General features: G+C 33.8%; 1 protein-coding gene across 8 annotated transcripts in view; it reads left to right on the forward strand.

Annotated features, from left to right (window-relative positions):
- RAPGEF2 (Rap guanine nucleotide exchange factor 2) overlaps positions 1-25,915 on the forward strand; it is a 249,845-nt gene that overhangs the window by 180,053 nt on the left and 43,877 nt on the right. For 7 of the 8 annotated variants that reach the window (XM_063108820.1, XM_063108823.1, XM_063108822.1 and 4 more), the window contains 2 exons: positions 15,868-15,999; positions 23,533-23,710. In XM_063108820.1, the coding sequence (XP_062964890.1) occupies positions 15,868-15,999; positions 23,533-23,710 (310 nt within the window). Of the gene's footprint in view, positions 1-15,867; positions 16,000-17,656; positions 17,790-23,532; positions 23,711-25,915 lie in introns of those variants that run through there. The other variant, XM_063108828.1, reaches the window with a different exon arrangement.

Raw genomic sequence — 25,915 nt, forward strand, 5'->3', positions numbered from 1 at the left:
TCCTGAAGCCATGACATTTTTCAAAAACCCTTTCTTGTTCTTAAAAATTAGTAGTGTTATGTAACCATTTAAGAATTTATCTAAAGCCTGATATTAAGTGACTCAGATTCCTAGCTTCTTAATGATGCTTCTTTACAGTGAAATTCAAGCAGTTGCCAGATTCTTAAGCCATGAGTTCATTCTCCACCCCCCCCCCAAATTTGCATGCAGTAAAAACAGAATCTTTGTTAAAAGAGGTGTTAGCACTGAAATTCTTATATGTTAAGTGTAACATGTTTGATTTTAGGCTGTTTCTCAGTGAAATCATCTATGTATCAATTTAAGAAAAGTGACCAATTTCAGTCTAAAGTTTCTTTCTTTCTTTTTCTTTTTTTTTTTTTTTTTACTGAAAAGTGGCATAAAAGCTCTGAAATCTGGATTCATCCCGTCATACCTCCACCAGAATAACAGTTGTCCTTTCAGAGTTGTTTTGCCCAAATCAACTTAACTGAGAAAGGCACCTGCTTTCTTGCAACACAGAAACACAGTAATGTACTAACCCTGTCAACTAAATATGCTCTCATGTAGGCTGAGTATTTTCTTGCCTCAGCCCTGACTTGGAGGGAGAAGCTTATATAAGCTTCTTCTTGCACATATAAACCCAAGGCATCCTTCAGGAATTGTGAAATTGAATATCTCATGAATGTTTTCTAAATGACTGGTCAGTCTAGCCACCCTAGGGAGGAGTCAGGTTGGAAATATTAAGGATGTAGTTAATCTTTCTCTACTGTTACACACATACACATGTGCAAACACACACACACACACACACACACACACACACACACAAAACGAGTCATTTGCACAAAGGTAAGTGAAATAGTGTCCTTGTGGGGGGATATGTAGTGCCTAACTTCTCAAGTGTTCATTCCAATAGACACCCCCACCCCCCTTTTCTTAAATTAAAGGGGATTAAATCTTTAATTTTTTCATTCCATTCACTTCAAAATATCTCTTAGATTTGAACCATCATTAACTGGAATATATGGAATATATAAAATTCTTGGCAGTTGTGTAATTTATCACCTTTCCCCACCTTTCACCATGTAAGTCAGTTATTCACCTTGGAATTAAAGGTGACTTTCCTTAATTTACTTTTCTTGCATTGACTAGAGATTTTTTTCCACCTCCATTACTTTTCATTTTTATTCTCTGCCTATTTTTCATAGTTGGTAGAATACATTAGAATAAACTTGTTCAGTCATATATGAAGACATGCATATGTCTAATTTATACAAAGACATCTAGCTTATAAGCACCAGAAAATCACAGATGTCAGACCATGGCTTTTAAGGGAAGAGGACACATAAAAGAAATCAAAGTGTATGTCTGCCTTGCTTGGTGTTTTTGTTATTGGTGTCTTGGTTACTATTCAGTTTTTCTTGATTCTAATCTTTGAGTTCTCTGAATTGAGATAAAAGAAAGGATTTTTATCTCAGGAGGTTTGCTAATCCTATTGATGAAATCGAAAGCATTAAAGAACAGAGTTTATTTACAAAGGCACGTTAATTCAAGTGACAAACATCTACCCAAATTCAAATTTCACCTGAACTTTTACTAGATTTCTATATTTGGAGGAGGCACTATGTATTTCTCAAGTTCTTTAAAAGATGCTATGAGTGTTTACATGTTTAGGCAAACCTTACTTTAAAATATAAATGAATTACTATTATACATTCCTATGGAGCTACTTTTTTTTTCTTTTGCTAGCTTGTAGCTTACCTCAAAAGAAAGAGAAAACAAGATCTTTTGTCTCTTACCTCATCTATTTACTGATTTCAAGAATCACTGTCACATCACAGTATGGATCAAAATATCCTCTTCCTCCTCATCATAGTCTTCTTGACCATCATTTATTGTTATATTTATATGTGTTAACATGTAAGCATTTGACAAGCAGATGAAAAGTTTTACAAAGCTTTGCCTAGAAAACCAGATATCGATTGGTTAATTATAATAAAATTCTAGACAGTATAGATATTTTGATGTGAATTTTTCACCTCAGATTTGACATGGCCAAAATATAATTCCTTAGTGTCCCCCAACCACCACCAAAAAGTAAATCAAACCAACTGAGCAGTCAACAAATAGTTTCCTCCATCTCACCGTCCTCTGCATTGCCATCTATTTTGATATTGAAACCCCAAACCTACAAAGTATCTTTGGTTCCTCAGGTTGCCCAAACCTCCATATCCTGTAGCAAGTCTTATTTATTCTACCTTCCTTATCATGAGTTTATATTCTTCTCTCCATCTCCATTATTACCATCCTGGTCCAAGCTGCCGTCATCCCACTTGGACTGTCCAGTTGATTCCTAATGTTCCCCTTATTTCTAACCTTGCCCGCCATTCTTTATACAGAAGCCAGCCTTACAAAATATAAATTAGATCATGTCATTTCTGTGCTTTAAAAACTCTTCAGTACCATTGCACTTTGAATAGTACCTACAATCCCTGTAAAACTATGCACGAACTAGCCCCAGCTTGCTCATCTTACCTCATCTTGAACTACTCCCCTTCTTATCCACTCTGCTTCTGCCTCCTGGACCCTGCTTTTGTTCATTTAACAGACCAAGTCATGGATCCTTTCCACTAGTTGTTTCCTTTGCCTTGAATTCAATCTGTGAGCTTTACCTGGTTGGCTCCTTGACCGTCATATCTTAGCTATAGGGGGATTTCCTGGCTGGCCAATCCAAAGCAGCCACTCAGCCATTTCTGTCATACCGTATTATTTTAATTCTCTGCCAAGCATTTACTGTTATGTTTTTGTTTGCTGTTGTCCGTATTTTTACTGCTTGTATATTATGTTTCTCCTCATTGGAATGCAAGCCTCATGAGAGTAGGGACCTCATCCATTAGGTCCATCACTCTACCTGGATTTCCAGGATGTGTTTAACATAAAAAAGCCATTTAATATTTATGGAATGTGTGAGGGATGAATTAATAAAAGGTACAAAAATGCAGGTGTAGGCAACGTGTCAATAAGAAACCAGAATTTAAAATTAGTAGATAATTGTTTTACCTTGGGAGAATTTTTTTTCATTGTGGCTAGATTAATTTAGATGAAAGTAAATAGGGTATGAAGGCTGAAGGCAATAAGTAGTCAGCAAATGTTAACTACTGAATATTCACATTAGCAATTCTAATGACATATTAACACTGTTAACTATCAGAATTTTGTTTTAAGTCATGGGATTCTTTAACATTTAACATTTGCATAAAATACAGTGATAAATATTGTTTACCCAAGCAGCAAATTTTCTTGTATAAGCTGCTTAGAAATTTTAGATGATGTGGAATTTTAGTGATGGGACCTTGATCATATAGCATTATGAAAGTTATATGCCTATCTAAGAGCAATCATTATTTTAATGTGCGTATATCATGGAATTGAGGTTAAAGTACTATGTTAATTTTTGTTTACACGATGTAATGAATCATTAATAATGAATTCCAAGTTACTTTTCTGTTTTGGTATTTTTGTGTTTTTAAAAATATTTATTTAATGATACAAATTACATTGTAGAAAATTTGGAAACTATTCAAACTGTTTTTTCTATTACATAAAAGTAAGATCTGGAGTCTACTTTTAGCAGTAGCATAGCTAGTTCACCTTGCTTGATTATCAGTTCCCACAACTATGAGATGAGGAGATTGTGCTAAATGAATCCCTACATCCTTCCAGTTCTGTCATTGTGCTTTTATACAAAAACTTGTATTTACATAATGCTTTATATTATTAGAATTCTTTCACATCTGTCCTTCATTTGTTCTCAGAACTATCTTGTTAGGTAGGTAGGACAGACCTTGCTATATCTATTCTACACTGGTAAGTAAACTGAACTGCACAGAATTAAAATGATTTTCTTGAGTTACATAGCCAGCTTGGAAATAGCCATGTATTCTTCCTGCAATTTCATACTATAATCTTTGACCTCCTGATGCTAATCTCTTGTGATGTTAGGTACTTGGTCAAAATAAGTATTCATATTTAATAAATTACCACTGTGCAGTAACTTGAGGATTTTTATAATCTATCTTATTCCTTGGAAATTTGGTTATTCACCCGCGTAATTTATAGGAAGCCAGTACTAGTTACTAAAGTATTGTAGCAACCCATGGCACATACCTAATCACTTTTATGGTTCTTAAGTAGATCTAATTTTTATTTTTCCAAAAAGTTTAAACAGTTGAATACAGAGGTCTCTCTCTAAAGTACCTTGAGGTTAGGTTTGGAAAGGTCATTTTCAAGTGTGTTTGCTGTAGTCTGGACGGCATACCTCACTTCATTCTAACTTCTCTCCCACTTCCATGCTAACTGCTTGCAGTCTATTCTCCCCTGTCCTGCCTGAATTATCTGATAAAACATAACTGGATCTTGTTAACTGCCTGTTTAAAAATGCAGTGGCTTCTCATTGCACTTAGAAAGCCTACTTTTGCTTAACTATAGTTACTGTTAGCCTGGGATTGGTATAATTTCATCTCTCTTCTATTCATTGTCTTTTAATTTTATTCTGGTGATTCTACCTATAATTGCTGGTGGAAGGGGGCAACTTTAGTGTCAGTAAGGGAGAGAACATTGGGATCAGGTAATCGTTGCTTAATTTCTCTCTGCCTGGGCATCCTCGACTCTAAACTAAGGTTAATAGTTCAATGATTTGTCTATTAAGTACTTAACTATATTTTAGGCTCCATGTTTGAAGCTAGGGAAGGAGTAATTAAAAAAAAAAAGCAGATGTATTCTCTTTGGACTCATGTAGAGAGGGCATTGGACTATTAAATCAGCAACTACTGTAAAGGGTGTTTTAAGTTCAGTGACAGGCAACATTCTGGATGTCACAGGAGCATCATACAAGAATTTCTGTCTCCAGGAGGAAGATTCAGAGAATTAGGCAGCCTAGAGGTGAGGGTGTTCTTCCAGGAGGAGAGGACAATGAAGACCCAGAAGAGAGATACAGAGTATGACATTTTAAACACCTGGAAGTAGCTTTATATATCTAGTACAGAGACTGAGGGGAAGAGAGAGGAGTGTAAAATGAGCAAAAAAAGACAGTGCGGTGCAGTGGTTAGGAGTGTAAACTTTTTCCTAAGGATAATGAGAGGCCACTAAAAATTTTTTGGCACGGGAGTGACATGTATTAAAAGTTTGCTCAGGCTGCACATAGAGAAGAGATTGAAAGGGAAATCAAGAGATTGTTGTAAGAAGCAGTATAGGACAGTGGTAGTGCAGTAGCATTAGAGTGAAATGGAATACTATTTGAAAATCCCATCAGAGTGCTCTCATGTGTAGTGGGAGCGCAGTTAATTTTATAAGTTCTGTTTTTTCCTGAATGTGAATTGAGGCTATGTAACTTCTAGGTTATGGAAGTTAAACTGTTTATATTTAACGATATTTTCAAGTTATTAGTGCTTTTTCATGTCTGTGCATGTGCCCTAATGACACCTCAGGTTATATTTAACCAGTCGTGAGATTCTCTTAGTGCGTCTTGATGAATGCTGTTCTATTTCCTTGACTGAAACCTAGGACAGTAAATTAATATGCATACACATACACACTTAACAGAAAAGTTGAGGAAAGTAGACCAAGCTTAATAGAGTAATAGGATATTAAAAGATAGTATTAATTTGGGAAGAATGTATTTCTAAGAGAGTTGCTCAATTGATTATGTAAATAAATCTTTGCAGATGACTGAGAAGGTCATGAAAAATGCTGGAGCACTGACAGAAGTGAGGGTATTAGGAAGGAGTGTCCTTATGAGGTAACGTGTGCCTGACTGTGTCTTAGTAATTCAGACTATTCATTTGATGGTATTTGTGTAAGATTTACGAGTCTAAACAAACAAACAAACAAACAAACAAACAAACAAACAGAGATGAAGGAAAAAGAAAAATCTATTAGACTTCTTGTAATTTATGAGTGTATATTCCTGCTGGCCCTGGGCAATGAGTAATGCACCACACATATTCAGTCAATTCTATTATGGTGCCTTTCAGACAGAGCCAATGTGGTGAAATTAACTGGTGTGCTGGGATTGACACATCAAGCCCTTGAAAATAAACGTGAAATTAAATGTGTTATCATCAAAGTCCTTGGAAATAAATGCCAGTATCTTTATCATTGAAGTAAAAGGAAAAACTGATACACCTGACACATAAAATTAATGCCTAGCATTTTTGTTAGCAACTTTAAAATTAAAAAATTAATACCTCGTATTTTGTTAGCAACTGTTAGCAAGAGGGACAACATATAATTATTTTTTTAATTTAAGGTTATTGTCTAGCTGAGTTGTAATACTCATTACAGAAGTAGCACCTGTGGTGGAGTTTAAATGAAATCTAGAAGTGAATCATTAGAGGTAGGATCTGTGGTGTCACTTAAAATCAAGGTAGCTTCTTCTGTGTGTGCGCGCGTGCATATGTGTGTGTGAGAGACAGAGATATATATGAGGAAAGGGGTGGAATTTTTCAGTACATAAAGTTATATAATCAGTGTACCCATAAGTGATAACTTAGAATAGATACAGCTTTACAGTTGAGTCACTATTCATGATACAGCCATCAACACAAGCTATGGTACTGTGTTGTCTTTTTTTTTTGATGGTCTCTTGATACAAGTTGTAGTAAATATCCTTTTCTATTTATTTATGTTATGTGGAATTACTGTTAATGTTTTTTTTTTCTTATCACAAAAGTAATACATATTCACGTTAAAAACTTTAGAAAATATAAATAAGCAAAAATAAGTTTTAATTGTTCCGTAATCCCATTATGCAGCTGTAGCTAGTGTTACCATTTTCTATATACCCCTCCATTGTCTTTGTTTTGTATATGTGTATAGTTTATAAATATAAAATTGTTTCACATTGAGATAAGGAAAATCTTTTGTGCAACATTACTGCCTTTGTCGATATTTAAAATGTTTTAAATTCTTTTTGTATTGAAACTCAATTGGCTGTACATATTTGTGGGGTACAGAGTTGACTATCAAAAAGTGTAAAATATGTGATGATCAAATCAGGATAATTAGCTTATTCATTATTACAATGCATATTCATTCTTTGTGTCCATTAACCAATTTCTCCCTGACCCCCTCCCCCACCCAGTCCCCTTTCCAACTTTTAGTAACCACAGTTCTGTTCTGTTGTATATTGTGATTGTTGTTCCTCCCTTCCTTCCTTCCTTCCTTCCTTCCTTCCTTCCTTCCTTCCTTCCTTCCTTCCTTCCTTCCTTCCTTCCTTCCTTCCTTCCTTCCTCCCTCCCTCCCTCCCTCCCTCCCTCCCTCCCTCCCTCCCTCCCTCCCTCCCTCCCTCCCTCCCTCTTTCTTTCTTATTTGAAATGTTTTAAATTCTTGGTGCATAAATTGTGAGGACTCAAAACCCTCTGGTGGCTTGCCATCTCATTCACAATAAAATCCAAATTCTTTACCATAGCTTTCCTTCATGTTTCGCCACAGAATCCCTCTCTGCCCTAATCCCCTCTGATCTTCTCAGAGCTTGTACTGACCTCTTAGGTATTCCTGAAATAGGCCCAAACCACCCCTGCCTTGGGCTTTTGCTCTTGATGTCTAGTACTTGAAGTGCTTATTACTCCCATGCATTTCTGCAGGAAGTTTCATTCCATTCAGATCTTTTACTCAAATGTTACCTTAGCAATGATGCTTCCCACCCTCTATATCCCATATCCTACTTCATTAATTTTTAAATTACTTATTGCTGTGTGACATATTCTTACTTGTGTGATGGTCTTCCCTGCAACTTCCTATCCCCACACATAAACACTAAGATGTAAAGTCTTTGTGATCAGGAATTTTGAGTACATCCATGCCTCTTCCTAGTGAAATCAAATTTCCTTAATTCCTATTTTTTAAAAGGCTGTAGCATAAATTTCAGTAGAAGTATTTATTCTCAAGTAGTCAGCCTAGTCAATGAATTTTATGAGTAGTCAAAATCAATCTCGATCAAGTAGATGGCTTCTAGAATTAATTTTCCATTTAACCTACTAAGCAGTACTTTTTGAGAACAAATATTTATTGGAAGCCTTATATTTCCATCATATAATGTTTGCATCTTGACATTGAGTAGATGTTAGTATTCTCCAACTCATAGGGTACCGAACAACTCAGAATATATTTTATTACTGTCTTTGGTTAATAAGGTCCTATGGTACTTAGTTGGTTTTGTTTTTAAAGTGTACAAATAGCACAAGAATTTCTCATAAAACATTTAGTAATTATATTCCTTCACCGTAGTCATGTGCTAGATTTATCTCAACTTTATATAAAGACAAATATAAAGCATACTTTATACTATATGCTATATATAAATATGTAAAAATTTATGTCATATATAAAGTATGTGTGTTTATGTACACATGCGTATGCATATATATGTAGTTTATGAAGATAGTGTGATTAGAACTATTCCTTTGGGAAATAAGTGAGAGTATACAAAACAAAAACAATTTTCTCATCTCAATATCACATTTTATAGAAATCATCCCTGGCTATCCAGTCACTGTCTGTCACATCAATTTCTTTTAATCTTTGCTGAATGCAGTACTTATCACTACTTGACAGTTTTCTTGTTTAGTTTTTAATTATTTGTCTCCACTCACTAGTTGTAAGATCAAAGAGAGCATGGGATTTATTTTACTTACTGCTATATTTAGCAAATCTGGAATTGTGCCTAGCACACTGGTTTTCAACAAATGTTGTTTGACTAGATAATTGACTGAATAAGTAAATGACCTCTGGTGTTTATTTTATCCAAACTGCATATGCCCCTATGAAATGATAGGTCAGGTTGTTATCAGAGCCCTACCTACTTCTCCATAAGGAATTTAGAATTTTACTATGGAGGATTTTCTATAAGTAGGTTGCAAAAATGGTCATGGTATTTGCATGAGTTAAGATAATGCTAGCTGTTATACCAAACCAAACAAAATATAATGTTCCAAATACAGTAGAAGTTTATTATCTTTTGCATAAGATGCAAAGGTGTTCCTGATCGATGGACAGTTCCCCTCTAAGTAGTAATTCAGGATTCCAGCCAGCCTCCACTCTGTGGCTCTGTTGTCTTTGACCTTCAACACAATGCTTGTGTTGTCTTCCAGCAGAGACTCTTTAATGGAAGGGAAAGATCATGGAGGAGGGTCTCATGGAAGATTGTAAGAAAGACATGGAAGTGACATAATCATTTCTGATTTTCATACCACAAAGGCTTGAACTTAGTTATATTGACACATACATATAACTGTAAGGGAGGTTGGGAAATGTACGCTGTGTGCCCAGCAAAGAGACACTGGTGAATAGCAGCCAGTCTCAGCCATTTTATTGTATGTAGACCTAAGTACATTTCCATTTGAATGTAAGATAGGTTCTATAACTTTAAAATAGTTTAAAATTACTTATGGGTAAATTCTGTGTGAGGCTTTCTCTCCAAACCAACTATTTATTTTTATTCAAAAAGAAGACAGCTTAAAATCCTCCCTGTATCCCATAGGAATATTTTCTTTGACTTCAAACACTCATTTCCCAAACTCCATACTCCATTGAGCATTTTTTTTTAGCTGGGATAACTAAGCGCAGTCCCTTTGGAACTTATCAAAGCTGTTGTCTAATTGGTGGTAGAAGCTGTCTTCTGGTATTACCAACTCTTCTCCCTCTCGGGGGATTGCTGCTTCCCCAGCACCAATACCACTTAGTTTTGGAAAACAAGAGACTGAGAACTCAAGCTTTAGTAACTGTAGAATATTATCAGCAGTCATCCATCAGTATCCATGGGGAATTGGTTCCAGGACCCCCTGTGGATAACAAAATCCATGGATGCTTAAGGCCTTGACATAAAATGGTGTGCAGTATTTGCATATAACCTAGGCAAATCCTTCCATAAACTTTAAATCATCTCTAGATTACTTATAATACCTAATACAATGTAAATGCTATGTAAATAGTTGTACTGTATCGTTTTTATTTGTGTTATTTTTATTATCGTGTTGTTATTCCCCCCCAAGTATTTCAATTTGCAGTTGGTTGGATCCTTAGATGCGGAACTCACAGATAAGAAGGGCCGACTGTATTACTATATTATCAGTATTACCATGTGGATGGTGTAATTGTCATGATATGATTGTAGTCCAGTTACTCTCTTACAAACATTTATAGATTTTGAAGCCTCTTACCTACAGGCTTTGAACAAGATGCTATAGCTCTTTGAGCTTCTATTGCTTTAGCAGTGAAGTGCGACATCTGGGCCCTTTATAGGTATTAGAACAACAGACAATGTGTAAAACGTTCAGTATATTGCCCATTATATAGAATGCGCCACCCAAATAATGGCAGTTATTCTTACTAACATTAAGAGAAAATGTACAATAGAGTTTAAAATTTAAAATAGATGAAATGCCACCCAGAGATGATTTTTAAATCACCTGACTCAGTGCCGTCAGTTGCCAAGTTCTTGGACTGGGTGAACTAGAGATTTTTATTTCATCTTTCAGGGGAATTCATGCTTTTCAGATGAGTGGTTGTTGACACTTGAAAATAAATTGAAAAGGAAAAGGGAGTGTAAGAATATGCAGTGTGTGTGTGTGTGTGTGTGTGTGTGTGTGTGTGTGTGTGTGTGTGTTTGGAGTGAGAGTGAAGTCACTTGAAAAGTTTTCTTAACAGGCAACAGGACCTTTTATTTAGTCCTATATACCCCCTAACTAATCAATTACCTCAATATTTCTATGAAAACTTGTTTACACAGTTTGTCTTGTTTTGTTTTAGGTCTCAGGTAAACATTTTCATTTTGAAAAAATACAAGTATCTTTTAGATGACAAATTTTCAGTGGTTCTGAAAGTAATTCTAGAACTGCTCTTGCTGTGCCAAAGTGTCTTTCTTAAGGTGATGAAATTAGATAACTACCTTAAATGTGTGTGTGGTGGGGGCAGGGGTGTGTGTGCACGTGCCTAATTTTTTTTCTGATCTTCAAATGTTGGGAAAATTATTTGTTTAAGGTAAGGTTTTTTTGTTTTCACCAAAGTTATCAGAAAAAGAATTGCCTTATTTAATCTCTTATTAGGTTTTCTCTCACTTTGTTTACTTTTTTTTCTTTTTTTAAAACAAAAAAGTACATTTCAATAAAGAACATAAAGCAGAAATGATCCCAAGCAATGTTAGCATGGAATGCTTATAAGAGATTGATGGTTAGAATGATGAATGAAAATATATATAGTCTCCCATATTTTCACTACCTCAGAGAAAAATGGAAAATATGTCTAGTAATGTACTGACTCCTCCTTATAGAATTTAAAAACATGAGAATAAAGAATACTGACAAAACTGCAGTGATATGGGAAAAGCAATATTCATTTGGGTAAATTCTTAATGATGCATCTAAAGTTAGTTTTTAGTCACTAAGTGTGATAGTTATTCACCTTAGATAGTGTAACTCAAGAGAATCTGCCTGGGAAGATTGGATAGATTCCAACTACTGCCCCAAACCTTGCATGTTCTGTTGTAAATTTTACTTGAAATAAAGCGACTCCAAGGTTAGTGTGGGAAATTGTTAGTTAAATAAATCTCAATTGATGGTGGCAATATTTTTAGTTTGCTTTTGTCTTATTTCTTTTTTTAACTATCGTATTTCTCAGCAATCCTAAAAGGATAATATGCATTGTGGAACATAAAGCTCTCTTTTACATAGAACACCTGCTGGGAATAGATTTCCACAAAACTCATTCCCTATGTGTTATAGCTGGATTGGGGGTCGGTACCACAGATGCTGGGCTATATCAGTAATTCAGGGAGAAAAGGAGGGGAAAGGAGGAAAGCCCCCCTAGTCTGTATTATACTGTCACTAATTTAAGGAATTTTACCATTTAGTGGTGTCAGAAACTTCACTACACTTGTATTCAAAAGAGAGTTCATTTATGAGCTAGTAATTTTATAAATGCCAACAACCATTAGATTAATAAATAAATCAGTGATTATCAAATGTCTATTTATGTATGAGATCTAAGTCATGTGTAGAACTTTCTTTTTTAATGCTGATTATTGTAGCATCCCTGTTTGTCCTCCAAAATAAGCAAAACAAGCTATTATACAAATGATACCAAAGTTTTCTGAAATTGTGATGAACTAAAATCAATATAATCTGATTTAAATATATATAATTAATATAATCTGGTTTAATTTAAGAACTTGATTTAAGTATTATCCTTGCTTCTTGTGTATTTAGCAGTGTTTGTGGGTAAACTGATTCAATCATTTGCCTAATAGTTTTTTAAAATTGTGACTCACAAGTAGTATATTTTTAGCACTATAGGTTGTTTGATCCAGGAAAAAATTGAGCAGTAATATATTCATATAATCAAATATCAAAATAAATATTTAATTGAAAAATATGAAAAATATAAGAGGTTCCTCTGAATTGTGTTATCAATGAATTGCTGGGAAGTATATTGATGTAAAGATCAAATGTATAAAATATTTTATTTTCCTTTTAATTTATTTAATTATTATTAGATTTTATTTGGGTAATTATTTTATATAGTCCTAGCTTTATAAAATTTTCGTAGTTTTTGAACAGAATTTCTATTATAAATGGTAGCTACAGTGACAGGATAATTCACAACCTCATTTTTATCTGAAATTTAATTAAATAGTATACTGATAGTAATTTAAATTGACACAGGGTCAAGCCTAGAAGAAAAATTGGAATAAGGGAATTGTTGTTATGTTGTACCTTTTTTGTATATTTTATTCAGACCAGGAGTTCCTCCTTCCCTAAGTGTCCTATGTTATCTTGATTCCCTCAGATTGAAATGTGGGTGCCTGCACCTGTATCTGCCTCCTGACTCCCAACCCCCATATGGTTCAGTTGCCTCTTAAAAACTTCATTCCCTTCCTAGGCGTGGAATCGGGTCTCTATTGCATTAGAGTGTGTAGGCCAAGTCATTGCATTTCAGACTCTTCTTTTGTGAGAACACCTTTTACAACTTCTCGCATTTCATAACCTTTACTAATGTATATTGTCAATAAAATTTAATGATAGTATTCTTATTCCAATTTATGGAAGAAGATTTTACGGTTTCTTGAACATAGCACATGATCTCACATTTCTGATCTAAAAAGGTATTTAATTAATGCTGTATTTTTATATATGCATTTACTGTAAGTTTAATATATCATTATTTCATGCTATTCTGCAAAGAACACAGATGGTTGGGATAGAAACCGGTAAATAGAAAATGGTATTTTAAAAACTATGTTTAGTTTCTTTTTCTATTGCTTCTAACACTTATCACTTTGACCTTTTGGGGTAGTAGAAGTTACATTAGGAATTGGGAATATCTTACTCACTTTGATATTCCCTGCGCCTAGCAGAGTGTCTGACATAACATGTACTTAATAAGTATTTATTAAAGAGAATTGAGTTTTTAAAAGCAAAAGTATTTTTTTCTTTTTAACAGTCTTTATGGTTCTGGGCCTGACTACTATGTAATTCTGATATTTGTGGCTATAAGTAGGCATAGATGATGAATAGGTTGTGTATGTAAAGGCTGGATCCATGTCTCTTCTATTGGGTTTGGAGCTCTTACAGCTGCTAGTCCTCTTTACACAGTGAATTCTTACTCAGGAAAGATGACTAGTTGATGGATGCTGAGGGGAAGAGAGTCCTATGAGACTTGGATAAAGAATCATTTAGTGAGTAAAAATTCATTAGCCAGTTATATCTTCATTTGATAATATTAAGTTTTTTTTTTTTTTTCAAAGTCACACCGTGTGGCACATGTCAACCTGAGTCATGTCTTAAAAGATGATCGATAGAAATCAGTTTATTGTTCTGTAATTACATGTATTGACTGATGCCTTTTAAAATCCCTGAGCCATAGAGTAATGTTTCCCCAGTTGCCTTCTGTGGTTAGTGACTGAATTAAATAGAAAGGTAGCTAGGATGATGGAGGATATTTGTCCTGGCTATGAACACATTATTTATTCCAATGTCTGATAACCATTGCTTAGTTATATGTAAAATCATAGTTGTTAATACAAATCTGCAAACTTCTGTCTTCATATTGTTCCTTCAGAAATCCTACAAATATGTCACTCTTCTGTATTGTGAACAAGACATATAAATTGTGAATTTAGAGATATTTGCCTGTCTGTTCCCTAGAGAGGAATTGTTATTCTCCTAAATTTTATGTATTTTCATGATATCTTTAATTATCTAATTATTTTGTTTTGTTTTGTTTTTTAAAGAAACCACTCTTAGTGGGATAGGTCGTGTTTGCAATGATTTCATGCATTTGAATAAATATCACACTTCTCCCAGCTCCTCTAACATATGGATTTTTATTCATTTGTTTGGCATATAATCATATGCCCTGTAATAAATTTACATTTAAGTCTTTTCTTTGTATACCTTGTATCCTGTAAAGTTAAATATAATTTCTGAACAGATTGTATATAAATATTGTTAAATATGAGGGTTCTTCAAAAATTTCGTGGAAAAATAGAATTAAAGGATAATACAAATTTTTCCATGAGGTTTTTAAAGACCTCTTGTATCCTATACTTAAGGTAGGGAAGGGTGTAATCTATTCAGAGTCAGGTCTTAATGATTGGGCTATATAAATACATTTTGCCTATTTATTTGGAGCTTTGAGTTATTAAAACCCATTGATCATTGCCATAAACCTGAATCATCTTCCTTGTGATGCTTACTCTAAACTATGGTATAGCATCGCGTTTCTGGAGGGGGAGAGGGGATGAGGGCCAAAGGTGAGATAGGAGTGTTACTAAGGCAAACACTTATTTAAGTTTTAATAGTCTTTATATTTTTTATTATTCAACATAGAAACAATATGCAGGTAGGAAAAAGAAAATGTTACCAGTATTTCATGATGCCAGTTAGTATATATTTTTAAATGTCATGTGTATTATTAAAGTTTGATATTATAGATAAATATAGTGTCCTTTTTTTAATTCAAAAGAATTCATAATAGCTGATAAGAGTGTAAGATTCTTAAGGGCAGTGTTTTTTAGTCTTTCTCACTGACTAGCACACAGTAAGAGAAAAGGGGCTTAGTAAATATTTGTTGAATGAATGAATGTGTGAATGTTTCCTTTTTTAATGCATTTTCTCTGATATATGAGGAGTGGTAAAACCACTTGAGAGATGCTTAGCTAATCTGTTTATTTTAATAGAGGCTATTTTTATTTAAACATGAACAAGTAGAAAATTGGTATTTATATATATGTGTATAGACAGATAAATGTTGTCCATAACTTTCTTAATTCTAAGTTCTTTGATGGCATTCTTTTCTCTTTTCTCCATAGAATCTAGCACAAATTACTTGTATATCAGTACATTTCATCGATTCTAAGATGCTCTTTTTTTTTTTAAACCTTTAGGCATCATTTGGGCATAAAAGAACCTCAAATCTGTCTTCTTTTTAAATCTTTTTCTTGCCACAAAGTTGCATTTGTGATTGCTAACAAATAGTAGACTAATTTGCTCATTGATGTGTATTTTGAAAATTGTAGCTTAGTAAATTAAATGCTCACTCAAACTCATCTTAATCACCAAACCCATCTATTTAAGCCTTGAATTTAGTATTATTTAAGGTTCATTGTATGTCCATAAACTTTAAAAATTAATTTTGTGAGTTTTGTTAAAAAGGGCAGTATTTATTAATGTGTAAATCTGCAAAATGAATGATCTTTTCTTAATAACATTTTTGGCTAAATGGTATAGAATAGATAGAACTTTATGATTTTAAAATGTCTTCTTGGATTTTTTGATTCCATTGTAATGCTAGTTTTTCCTGCTCCTTCCATAGCTTCCTGCAGATTTCACAAAACTACACCTTACTGACAGTCTCCACCCACAGGTGACCCACGTTTCTTCTAGCCATTCAGGATGTAGTATCACTAGTGATTCTGGAAGCAGCAGTCTTTCTGATATCTACCAGGTAAGAAGGTATTTTTCTTTACTTGCTTCATTTTTATTTATTCCAAGGAGTTTTAAGGTAGTCAGTTGATAAAATCTATAAAGTAAATATATGTGTGTATGTATGTGCACATATGTACATAAAATATTGATGTTTATGCTTTACACAGACATATAGCATGTTGTATGTATGTTTGTTTTAGGAAGCAGAACTACTGTCTTAACTGTACTTGCCTCTGCTGCTACCAGTTATCAGAATTTTAAATAGAGTGGTTGCGATGGAATAATTTTTCTTGACTTTAACTATTTTATTCATTTGACTATAGATGTAGTAGGTTTATAACTCTTTCTTGACTAAAACCATAAGGGAGAGCTGGAGAATTATGGTTTTATAGTAAAATTTTTTTATTAAAGTCCATGTTGACTATGACAATAGGAAGATATTTACAAAGTATAATTGCTGGCTCCTTGGAAATTATGAAATGAGATGACCACACAAGTACCTTTCTTTAGGAACATTATAGTTACTCAGGATCATTGATGTATTCAGGCATTGCTGAGTTTCTATTTTTATTTTGCAAGAAAAATCTTTATAGTGACTTTGCAAATTTCTAGTTTGACCCATTAAGTCTTAACTTGTAATTAACTCTTTAGGAAGTAATCCCATTTTCAAATGTTAGAAGTGAAGGCAGAGGGTAAATTTACCTCCCCTGATATACAGACACAGTGCCTATTTTTGGAAGTTGACTTTTTTAAGACATTTATTCAAGAGTTCCCTGATATAGAACAATGAGAAAAAAATGAAAGCTGTGCTTTAACTTATATTCATTGAAACGTCATGGCAGAGCCCTTGTCCTCTAAACTTTGAGATTATTATTTTACATTTTGAAGATCTATAGTGGTAATACAGCTTGAGCTTATATATCACTGCTTTCTTCAAATATATACAAATTTGAATGGAACTCCTAGAAGGTAAATTTACAATAATAATGAAGTAACTTGCTTATATAATTTATTGAAGCATATTTTGAGAGGAGTTCTGGCCTTATGTGCTATAAGTATATTGAGTAGCATGAAGAAATTCTTGATGGTACTTCTGCTGTCCCTAGCTTTCATCAGAATGTCTGAGAAACCAGGGTGTGGGTGAGAGTTTCTAATTGCTCTGACATAGTTGGGACTTACAGCCTGCAGTCTGTCTTCATCTTGAGGTACAAATGAAGAGGAGGATCCTTGTCCATCATTGCAATTCATTTAGTTGAGTTTTGAGGCTACTTTTTTCTAACTTGATGACAAGTATGTAGCATGTAAGTTTATATTCTTTGTAAGGAAAAGCCCATAAAGGTATCTAAGGATTTAGTTATTGGCTGTGCAAAACTTAATATTTAACATAGGTTCTCAATAGACCACTTCCATTATCCTTGAATCAAAAAGTCTTAAGGTGAGAAATGGTCTGAGAGATGTTCTTTGTTCAACTTCTAATCTCATATTTGAATCTTTTACTACTTTTCCTGTCAATCAAGCATCGAGCTTATTCTCGAACAATTGCAACTATTTCCCATGGCAGCCCATTTAATCTTGGTGTAATTCTTTCTGACTCAGATGGTCTTTTCTTTTTTTTGTTGTAGGCTGTCACATTGAGATGAATGTAAATGCTCAAAAGATGGACACAGAGGTTGAAATTGGATGCTGTGCACAAGCAAGAAAAGGGTAGAATAATGTTGCTGAGAGGGTGGGAGAAGAGGAATTCAGGAGCAAAGCAGAATGACTAGCCTTAGGAGAAGAAGCCCTCTCTTTTAACAGAGATACATCCTGGTGGGTTTGAAGTGGGGAGTATAGAACTTGAGAGAGTTCCTGTCTTATGGCTTCTATTTTTTCTTTGGAGAATTGAGTTCATTTGTTGAATGTGACAGGGTTGGCGGGTAGAGAGTTTTAAGGAAAGAGAAATTTTGAAAAAATAGTTGCAGAGTAGGAGAGCCAATTGACCAGAGAAATGGAGGCTCAATTGAGTTGGTGCCCTCAAATATAGAATGATTTCCCTCTGCCTTGTTAAGTAATTTTCTCCACAGTAAGCACAAAGAAAGCAAAGATTGGGCTTCACCTAGGACAGAAGTTTCACTAAGTGAATGTATTATAGATGCAGAGCAACGTGCTTGCTCTTTCTAACTGCAGGGCCTCGCTTTTGCGTGTCTTCTGCCTGGAATGTTTTCTTCTAGCTTGATCCTTTTCTGCCTTCACTTTCAGGTATCATTTCCTCAAAAAATTCTTCCCTTACTACCCTCTGTAAGGGAGGGCCTACATTTTGGTTTCTTTCCTGACTAGTCCTTTTGTTTCCTTTCTAGACTCTAATTGAAATGATTATTACTTTTACATTATGTGTCTGCCTGAATGTCAGCTTCAAGAAGGCAGGGAACTTATCTGTCTTATCTCCATTTTCTGTTCAGAGAAAGCAACCTAACAGTGTACATTAAGAGCTTTAAAAAATTGTCCTTTGTTTTTAGGCATATATATATTTTAAAAAGCCTGTACAGCGCCAGGGGATTGTAGGCATTCAGTAAAGATGTGTTGACTGAATGTAATTGAAATAATAGACTAGGGAATATAAGCTGGATATAAAACGAAGTTAAGACAGGAGGTGTGAGAGCTAGAAATGGGAGGTGTAGTAGAGTCTTGAAGACTAAAGATCTTGCTTGTGTTGAAAAAGTGCTACCTTAGAAGCAGATGGAACCAACCTGAAAGAATAGGAGGTTGTTGGTGATAGAAAGCAGAATGCCTAAGTTAGTGATAGGACACAATGCCATTTTCAGCCATAATAAGGTCCTGGTTAAATGGTGTGACTGTGAGGGTGAGTGGCTTAGGCAGACTGGAAATAGTTGTACAAAAATAGAAAGATCAATATAACAGAGAGTTCAGGCAAAATGGAACTCACGTCTAAGTGCGTAATATGTACTAGGAAACCTCACAAATCAGTAAAGTGGTGGATTATTCAATAAATGGTCTTTGGGGTGGGAGAGTCATTTTATATTCTCACTTCATATCATGATTAAGATAAATTCTAGATAAGCTAAAGATTTCTTAATGTTATGATGAATGACCAAAACATTTAATAAAAGATCAATTGAGATAAAGATTTAAAGTCAGAATGTAACTAATTTATGCAAATTAATAAGAAAAATGCTCAGATCACAAGATAAAAATGTTCAAAGGGTAGGAGTCGGTAAGTTACAGAAGAAAAATTACAAATGTTTATACCTTAAAATGTTTAAAACATATTAGTAATTGAGTAGATGAGGATTTATATCTGCAGCTATTTTGTCTATTGACAAAATAAACATTTTCTTATTAAAAATAATATTTACGGGGCCAGCCTGCGGCTCACTCAGGAGAGTGTGGTGCTGATAACACCAAGGCCACGGGTTCAGATCCTATATAGGGATGGCCGGTTAGCTCACTGGGTGAGCGTGGTGCTGACAACACCAAGCCAAGGGTTGAGATCCCCTTACCGGTCATCCTTTTAAAAATAATAATAATAATAATATTTACATATAGATATTTTTACACACTCCTGATAAGATTGTCATTTTTTTGAAAGCAGCCTAACAATGTACTTTGAGTTTTAAAAAATTGTCCTTCTCTTTTAGGCATATATATATATTTAAAAGTCTATATTGTAGTAAAAAAAAAAACATTGATAGTGTAAAATTGGGAACTACATAAATTATGATGCACAAAATAGACAATGCAAACGTTAATTATATTTATTTCAAAGTATATTTTCATACTTTCCACGTATATTTGATTTTATGTGATATTCCTACCCACTTTGTTTTCTCAGCTAAGTTAACATAAATATTAGTATTTAGTATAAATTTCTAGCCTAAAGTTACATCAGAGTCTATCTTAGGTGCTATTTGGGTTGAATATGTATGTTCGAAATTCTGCACAAAATTTATTTACATCAAGGATATTTATTAAGCAACCTCTTTAAATATAACAATATGTGTAAGATATTTAATAAGCAAAATTTTTTTGTAAATGATTTTAAAGTTCTTAATGATAAAATATCCTCAGTATTTTATTTTTATTTTAGTTAATATTTTACTAGAGCTTTATGGCATTTAAAATTTCCTGTTTGTTCATTTTCTTGATATCCTTTGAAAAATGTAAAATGAACCGGTTTTAAGAACTGTATTCACAATAACAGAATATATTTAGTGCCTTTTGATTTAAATAAACCATAGAATTTTCAGCATTCATCTGAGAATATTGCTATTTTTTTTTAAGAATATTAATTTAGACAGGAGTTATTTGCCTTACTGAAGTATATAAGCCTTTCTCCTTGCTGCTAAGACAAATATAACCAGAGTAAAAGGATTTAAAGACCAGCATTAATCTTCGTAGTGTTGTGGTTTGGTGGAAGCTAGAAAATAGCAAGTATTTTGTTTATGTTTATACATGAATATCTATTGTAAACATTTCATCTTTTATGACTTAGCAAAGCAGAAAACATTTATTACTGTATATTTTAATTATTTTCTTTATAAATACTGTCTATTGAGAAAGCTGGGCATAGTGCAAAGTATTTAGTGTTTTATTGGTCAGACCTGATTTTAAGTCCTGGCACAGTCACTAGGTTTGGTTTGGTTTAGTTCACTTTGAGGAACTTATTCAATTTTCTTAAGTGTTTCTCATCTGTAAAATAGGGGTAATAATACTAACTTGATGAATTGATATGAAGATTAATTATTATGTATTGAAAGCGTCAACTTTAGTACTAGGTACATGGTAGTCACTCAACATACATTTGACCAGAATTTAATGAGTAAAATTAGTCTGAGTATGTAAGGGGGTGGGATGTTCAACAAAATTTTGTTTTTTGGGTCAAATTCTGTAGAAATAAGTTGTGTGCAAGGTCATTGCTGGTATGGGGAGAAGTAGAAATTGTGCAAGTACTAAGATGGAAAACGTATCCCCATGAGAAAGGGACATTTGATCTAGCCTGTAACTGGCTTTCTTTTCCCTTTCTTGATCCAAAAGCAATCCTATGAATCGTGAGAAGCTGCATCTCCAGTTTACAGATGGTAAAACTGGGGCTTATGGAGATTAAGTGACTGCTAAAATCTCAGAATGAATAGTAGAGGTGAGATTTGGAGCTAATGAACTCTGAGTTTGATTGTTCATTCAGAAAATATAAATTCAGTAAATACCAGCCAGTCTTCTAAAGTTTAGTACTATTCTTCTGGAGACCAGTTTGTGTTCTATTTAAGAATTCAGTATGTCATTTAAATGATAATGATTTCTTTCAGATGATATCAAATATATTTTTCAACTTGTTAGATGTCTTAAAATTAAAGAAAATTAGTTATATATAAATTATTTAAAAGAAAGTTTCATTTTATTTCTGTCTTCAGTAGTGCCTGTACTTCAATCTATGCTAATATTCAAGAATGTGTATATAGAGGACTGATAGTATATTTGAAAATATAAGGTGATAAGTAATAAATGATCTTCAATGTTAAGATAAAACTGGGGTGAAAATGTAGTCATAGCAAGCATTAGCAAATTGTCACATTTCTAGACTTCAAAAATTAAGGTGGTGATAATAACAAGGTTGACCTAGTTTCTTTGATCATAGCCTTGGCATACATCACATCAAGTTCTACTTCAGTTTCCTTCCAGAGTCTAGAGATAATTCTATGAATTCTGAATTTAAATTAAGAGATGTGTTACTGAGCACATCACAGTTTATTCTCCCTGCCAAGGCCATGGTGGCTCACTGCTCTTCCACCTGGAACTCCTCTGCTCATAGTGGAATTAAGGCCATTGTTTAAGAAGCTTTTGTAGACATTAGGTTTTCTGTCTTCAGTTATTTCTCCTTAGGTTTTTCTTATAATGTATGTATTTTAGTTCAGTAAGTTATGTCTAAAGAACTGAAAATATGATTAAAACTCTTTGTTAAACTTGAGAAAATATTAACACATGCTTGTATTGCTTTGAAATGTAGGATTAAATCTTATGTCTGTAATATAAACCAAGACTTCAGAAAGGTGAACTTTGTTGATAGGAAAATAGCACAATTTATTTTTTAAATATTGACTTAAATTACAGGAAAAGTATAGATCCTTATGTAAGCAATATTCATATGTAAGTATCTATTATAAAGAGGCAGATTAAGTTGTGGTTAAGATTCTGGAGCCAGAATTCCTGGATTCTAATCTTGATTCCACAATTTACCAGCAGCATGACCTTGGAAAAATAATTTCTCTTTACCTGAATGTTCAGTAAATAATAAAAGCTAATAATGGCTTTTACTTCATAGGGTTGTTTTAAGGATTAAATAAATTAATACATACATAGCACTTAGAGCAGTGTCTGGCACATTGTAAGTATTCAGTGTTAGCTTATTATTATTATTGTCATGTTCAGTATATTTATCTTTCATTTATTTTTTAAATCTTAATTTGCCTATTCTTAAAAATAAAACCTTTATTGTCTTAAAAATCATGTGTGCTATGATTTACTTGAAATTGGTAAACTTTATAATATACATTATCCACAAAGTTAATAATTTTATAAGATGTTTTCAAGAGTTTAATATTTCATCTGGAAAAACACATTTGTGATGTTCAAGATTGATGTAGTTAATATTTAATTGAATTGGTTCTTACTATGCTTAGGCAGTTAGTGAATTCTATGTTAAAATGTCAAATAAGACCAATATAATGCATATATACATATTGTTGAGTTGTTAATCCCAAAAGGCTATAGATTGACCTGAAAAGGATAACTGTTCTAGGCTTGAGCTAGCTCAGCAGACCATCCCGAAATATGTGACTCTGGTGACCAAGAAAATATTCAAGTAGTAGTGTGTACAGTATATTGATAATTTAAATTTAATTAGTGATGCAATCAGCTGTGTTGATGACTGGGAAGAAAGAATATGTTACCTTTAGGCATGTGGTCTTTTATATTGTTTGTTGGTTTATAGTTAGAGAGTAGTCACTGGGGTAATCCAACTAATTGCTCATGTTTGGTTTGTATACTTATCAAGTTACCTTTGATTTGTGGTTCGTTTTTTCCATAGACTGTCTAATAGGTGAGAAGTGGTTCAGTCTTCTTGGCATTAACAAATTCACACCTATTCTTCTGGAGAAGGAATTGCTCCAAATTAATAAATTGTCACCTTAAGCTCTTAGCTTAAGCCATTCTCTTTGAAAAATGGAGTGAAAACAAATACTATCGTCTTCCTCTTTATTCTACTATGTTTCAAATGCCCTATGACAGCTCAGATAAGAAATAAAAATTACTGAGGTAAAGTCATTAATCCTGACCAAAAATTTTAATAGGAGGTAAAATCACTCATCTTTTGTTGAAGTATTTCTTTTATATAGTGTCTGGTGAATAAATAGTTGTTAAATGTTGTGTATACACCTAACTTAGTTACAGAAAAATAAATTAAAAAAAATTATTTTGAACTAGATTTATTCTTATTTCTTTGAGGCCCCAAAGATTCATTTACATGAAACAGTTTTTAAATTTTGCTTTTGCCTGTTTTTAGGCCACTGAAAGTGAGGCTGGTGATATGGACCTGAGTGGGTTGCCAGAAACGGCAGTGGATTCTGAGGACGATGATGATGAAGAAGACATTGAGAGGGCGTCGGATCCTCTGATGAGCAGGGACATTGTGAGAGACTGCCTCGAGAAGGATCCAATTGACAGGACAGATGATGATATTGGTAAGTTTGAATGAGGAATGAACTAAGAGCAATTAAAAATATTTAAAGGTAAAATTGTCTGATACAATAGAGCCCAAGACTAGCAGGTTTTAAAAAGTCATTAATTTATTAATTTCCTTTGTGTTAACAATGGTATTTGTTGGGAAAAAAACTTGGAAAAAGTCAGTTTTACTCTGTCCGTACCATCAAGAGTCTGCAAATAATACTGTGAATGAAACATCCTTGCAAAACCCTTCCATGCAACGCCCCCTCCTAGCTTAGTTTATGACAAAAAAAGAATTAATGGTCTTCCAGTCAATGTTATTTCTATTAATCTTCATGTGGGTACTGTTTCCATTAAGGTCATGTTTTCCATACATGAACATTAGTCAAGTGGCGGTCGTTAAAATTGTTGTGTAAATGAATTTGCTTCTAGTCTGGTTCCATATGAAGACCAGACTGGATGGAAGAAGACAGCAGAATGTCATTAGCAGCTATGGGCTGTGGGGGTTGAGACTTTCTTTAAGGATACTCTAAGGTTAAAAATGTAGGTGATTTTATATCCACCTTTCCATCAGAGCAGGAGTCAATTGTGTGATAATGGTTTCAAGTTTGAGTATGCCTCTGAGACTCTGATTTCTTCCTTGGAATACTGGGAGTGAAAGCAACCTCTGTTGAGAGTCATCTCCCCACCACAGTTCTAGAATCCATAACTATTCTTGCCTGAGCCCAGATTATCTATTCTACCACTCTGCCTACTCTTTGGGCCAATGTGTATTTGCCGAGAAGCTCAATGAACTAAGTCTGTTGGAATTAGACATAGGACGGTGAGTGTAAAAGTATGTGTGAGTGGCTTGTTGCATGTGCTTGAGTGACAAACGTATGAGGGAAAACTTTTACCATTTAAGCTACATACATATGCTAGGAAGCTAAAGACAGAAATCTTGATCTTAATCCAGAACCTTGGATTACTTAATTAAATTTTAATTAAAGTCATTTATAGGAATTGCTAACCATTTATGTATGAATATCATATGGTGGTAACCATTCATTCATTCAGCTAATGTGGTGTGAGCACTTTCTGTGTACTGAGCATTTTTCTACGTCCTTGCTCTGTTGTATTCTATTAGGGGAAACACATGAAAAACAAGTGAACCAGGAAATACATTTCAGGTATTGGTGAGTGCTATGAAGGAGGATAAAGTGGGGGCTTGGGGTGATGGATGCAGAGCAGTGGACTAAGTGGAATGAGTCTCAGTTTTACCCCCTGAAAACTTAGGATTTTGCTCTCTTGTGTCTGATACCACATGTTCATTTGATGTCCAGTGTCGAAAATTGAGCTTCACTCTCCCATTCTTTGTCCTTGATGACTTCTTTTTAAAAAAAATCCCTTTTAGTTTTTAGTTTTAAAGAAAGAATGAAATTAGAAGTGTGTTCAATTTGCCATCTTAATCCAGAATCCTTGCTCATAGGTGTTTCTTTTTTTGGAACATTGCTTATGAACAGATTGGTTTGGATGTTATCCTTTTGTAAACAAATGTATCTTCTCTTTTGAATCTATTCATTTTAGAATAGTTGTGGAAGAAAATGATGATTATTAAAGTATGTATAAGATGTCTATCATTCCTGGAAATTTAAAACTTTCAGTTCATATCTGAGAAGGCTTCCCTTGAAGAATTTCTGGAAAGCAGGAACTATGCTAATTCCTGCAAATAAATATAAAGCTGTCTTTTTTTTTTTTTTTTTAATGTGCTTGTCTACAGGGAGTAACATTTATCTGAATACCAATTTACTTGCAAGCAGTGATGATTCTGGTGCTTGCTGCTATCAAATATACATTTAATTAAAGTAATAATCAGTAACATTAAAGAGAAGGCCTAAAGTATTGTTTATCTGTGTGAGATCTTGAATGATCTTGTACTCTGTCCCACTCAAAAATAAAACCATATTTGAGCACCCTTTAGCTCTTTGCCCATTACCCTTGTTAAATCTAACTCATCCTCTAGTATTTAGTTAAACAGATGCCTTTTATATGAATTACAAACATCTGTATGAATGATGTTTTCTCTAGAGGCCTCTCTTCCTACCCACCTTTTTCTGCCACTGCAAAAAAAGGGAAGATGGTATGTGTGTGTGCCCGCATACATGCATGAATGTTTAGGTTGAATCAAATGAAATTGCTAATATTTGATCATGTTCTTACCAACTGCAGAAAGAAAAAAGTTT

The sequence above is a fragment of the Cynocephalus volans genome, chromosome 9 (assembly GCF_027409185.1).
Source record: "Cynocephalus volans isolate mCynVol1 chromosome 9, mCynVol1.pri, whole genome shotgun sequence".
NCBI classification, from domain to species: Eukaryota; Metazoa; Chordata; class Mammalia; order Dermoptera; family Cynocephalidae; genus Cynocephalus; species Cynocephalus volans.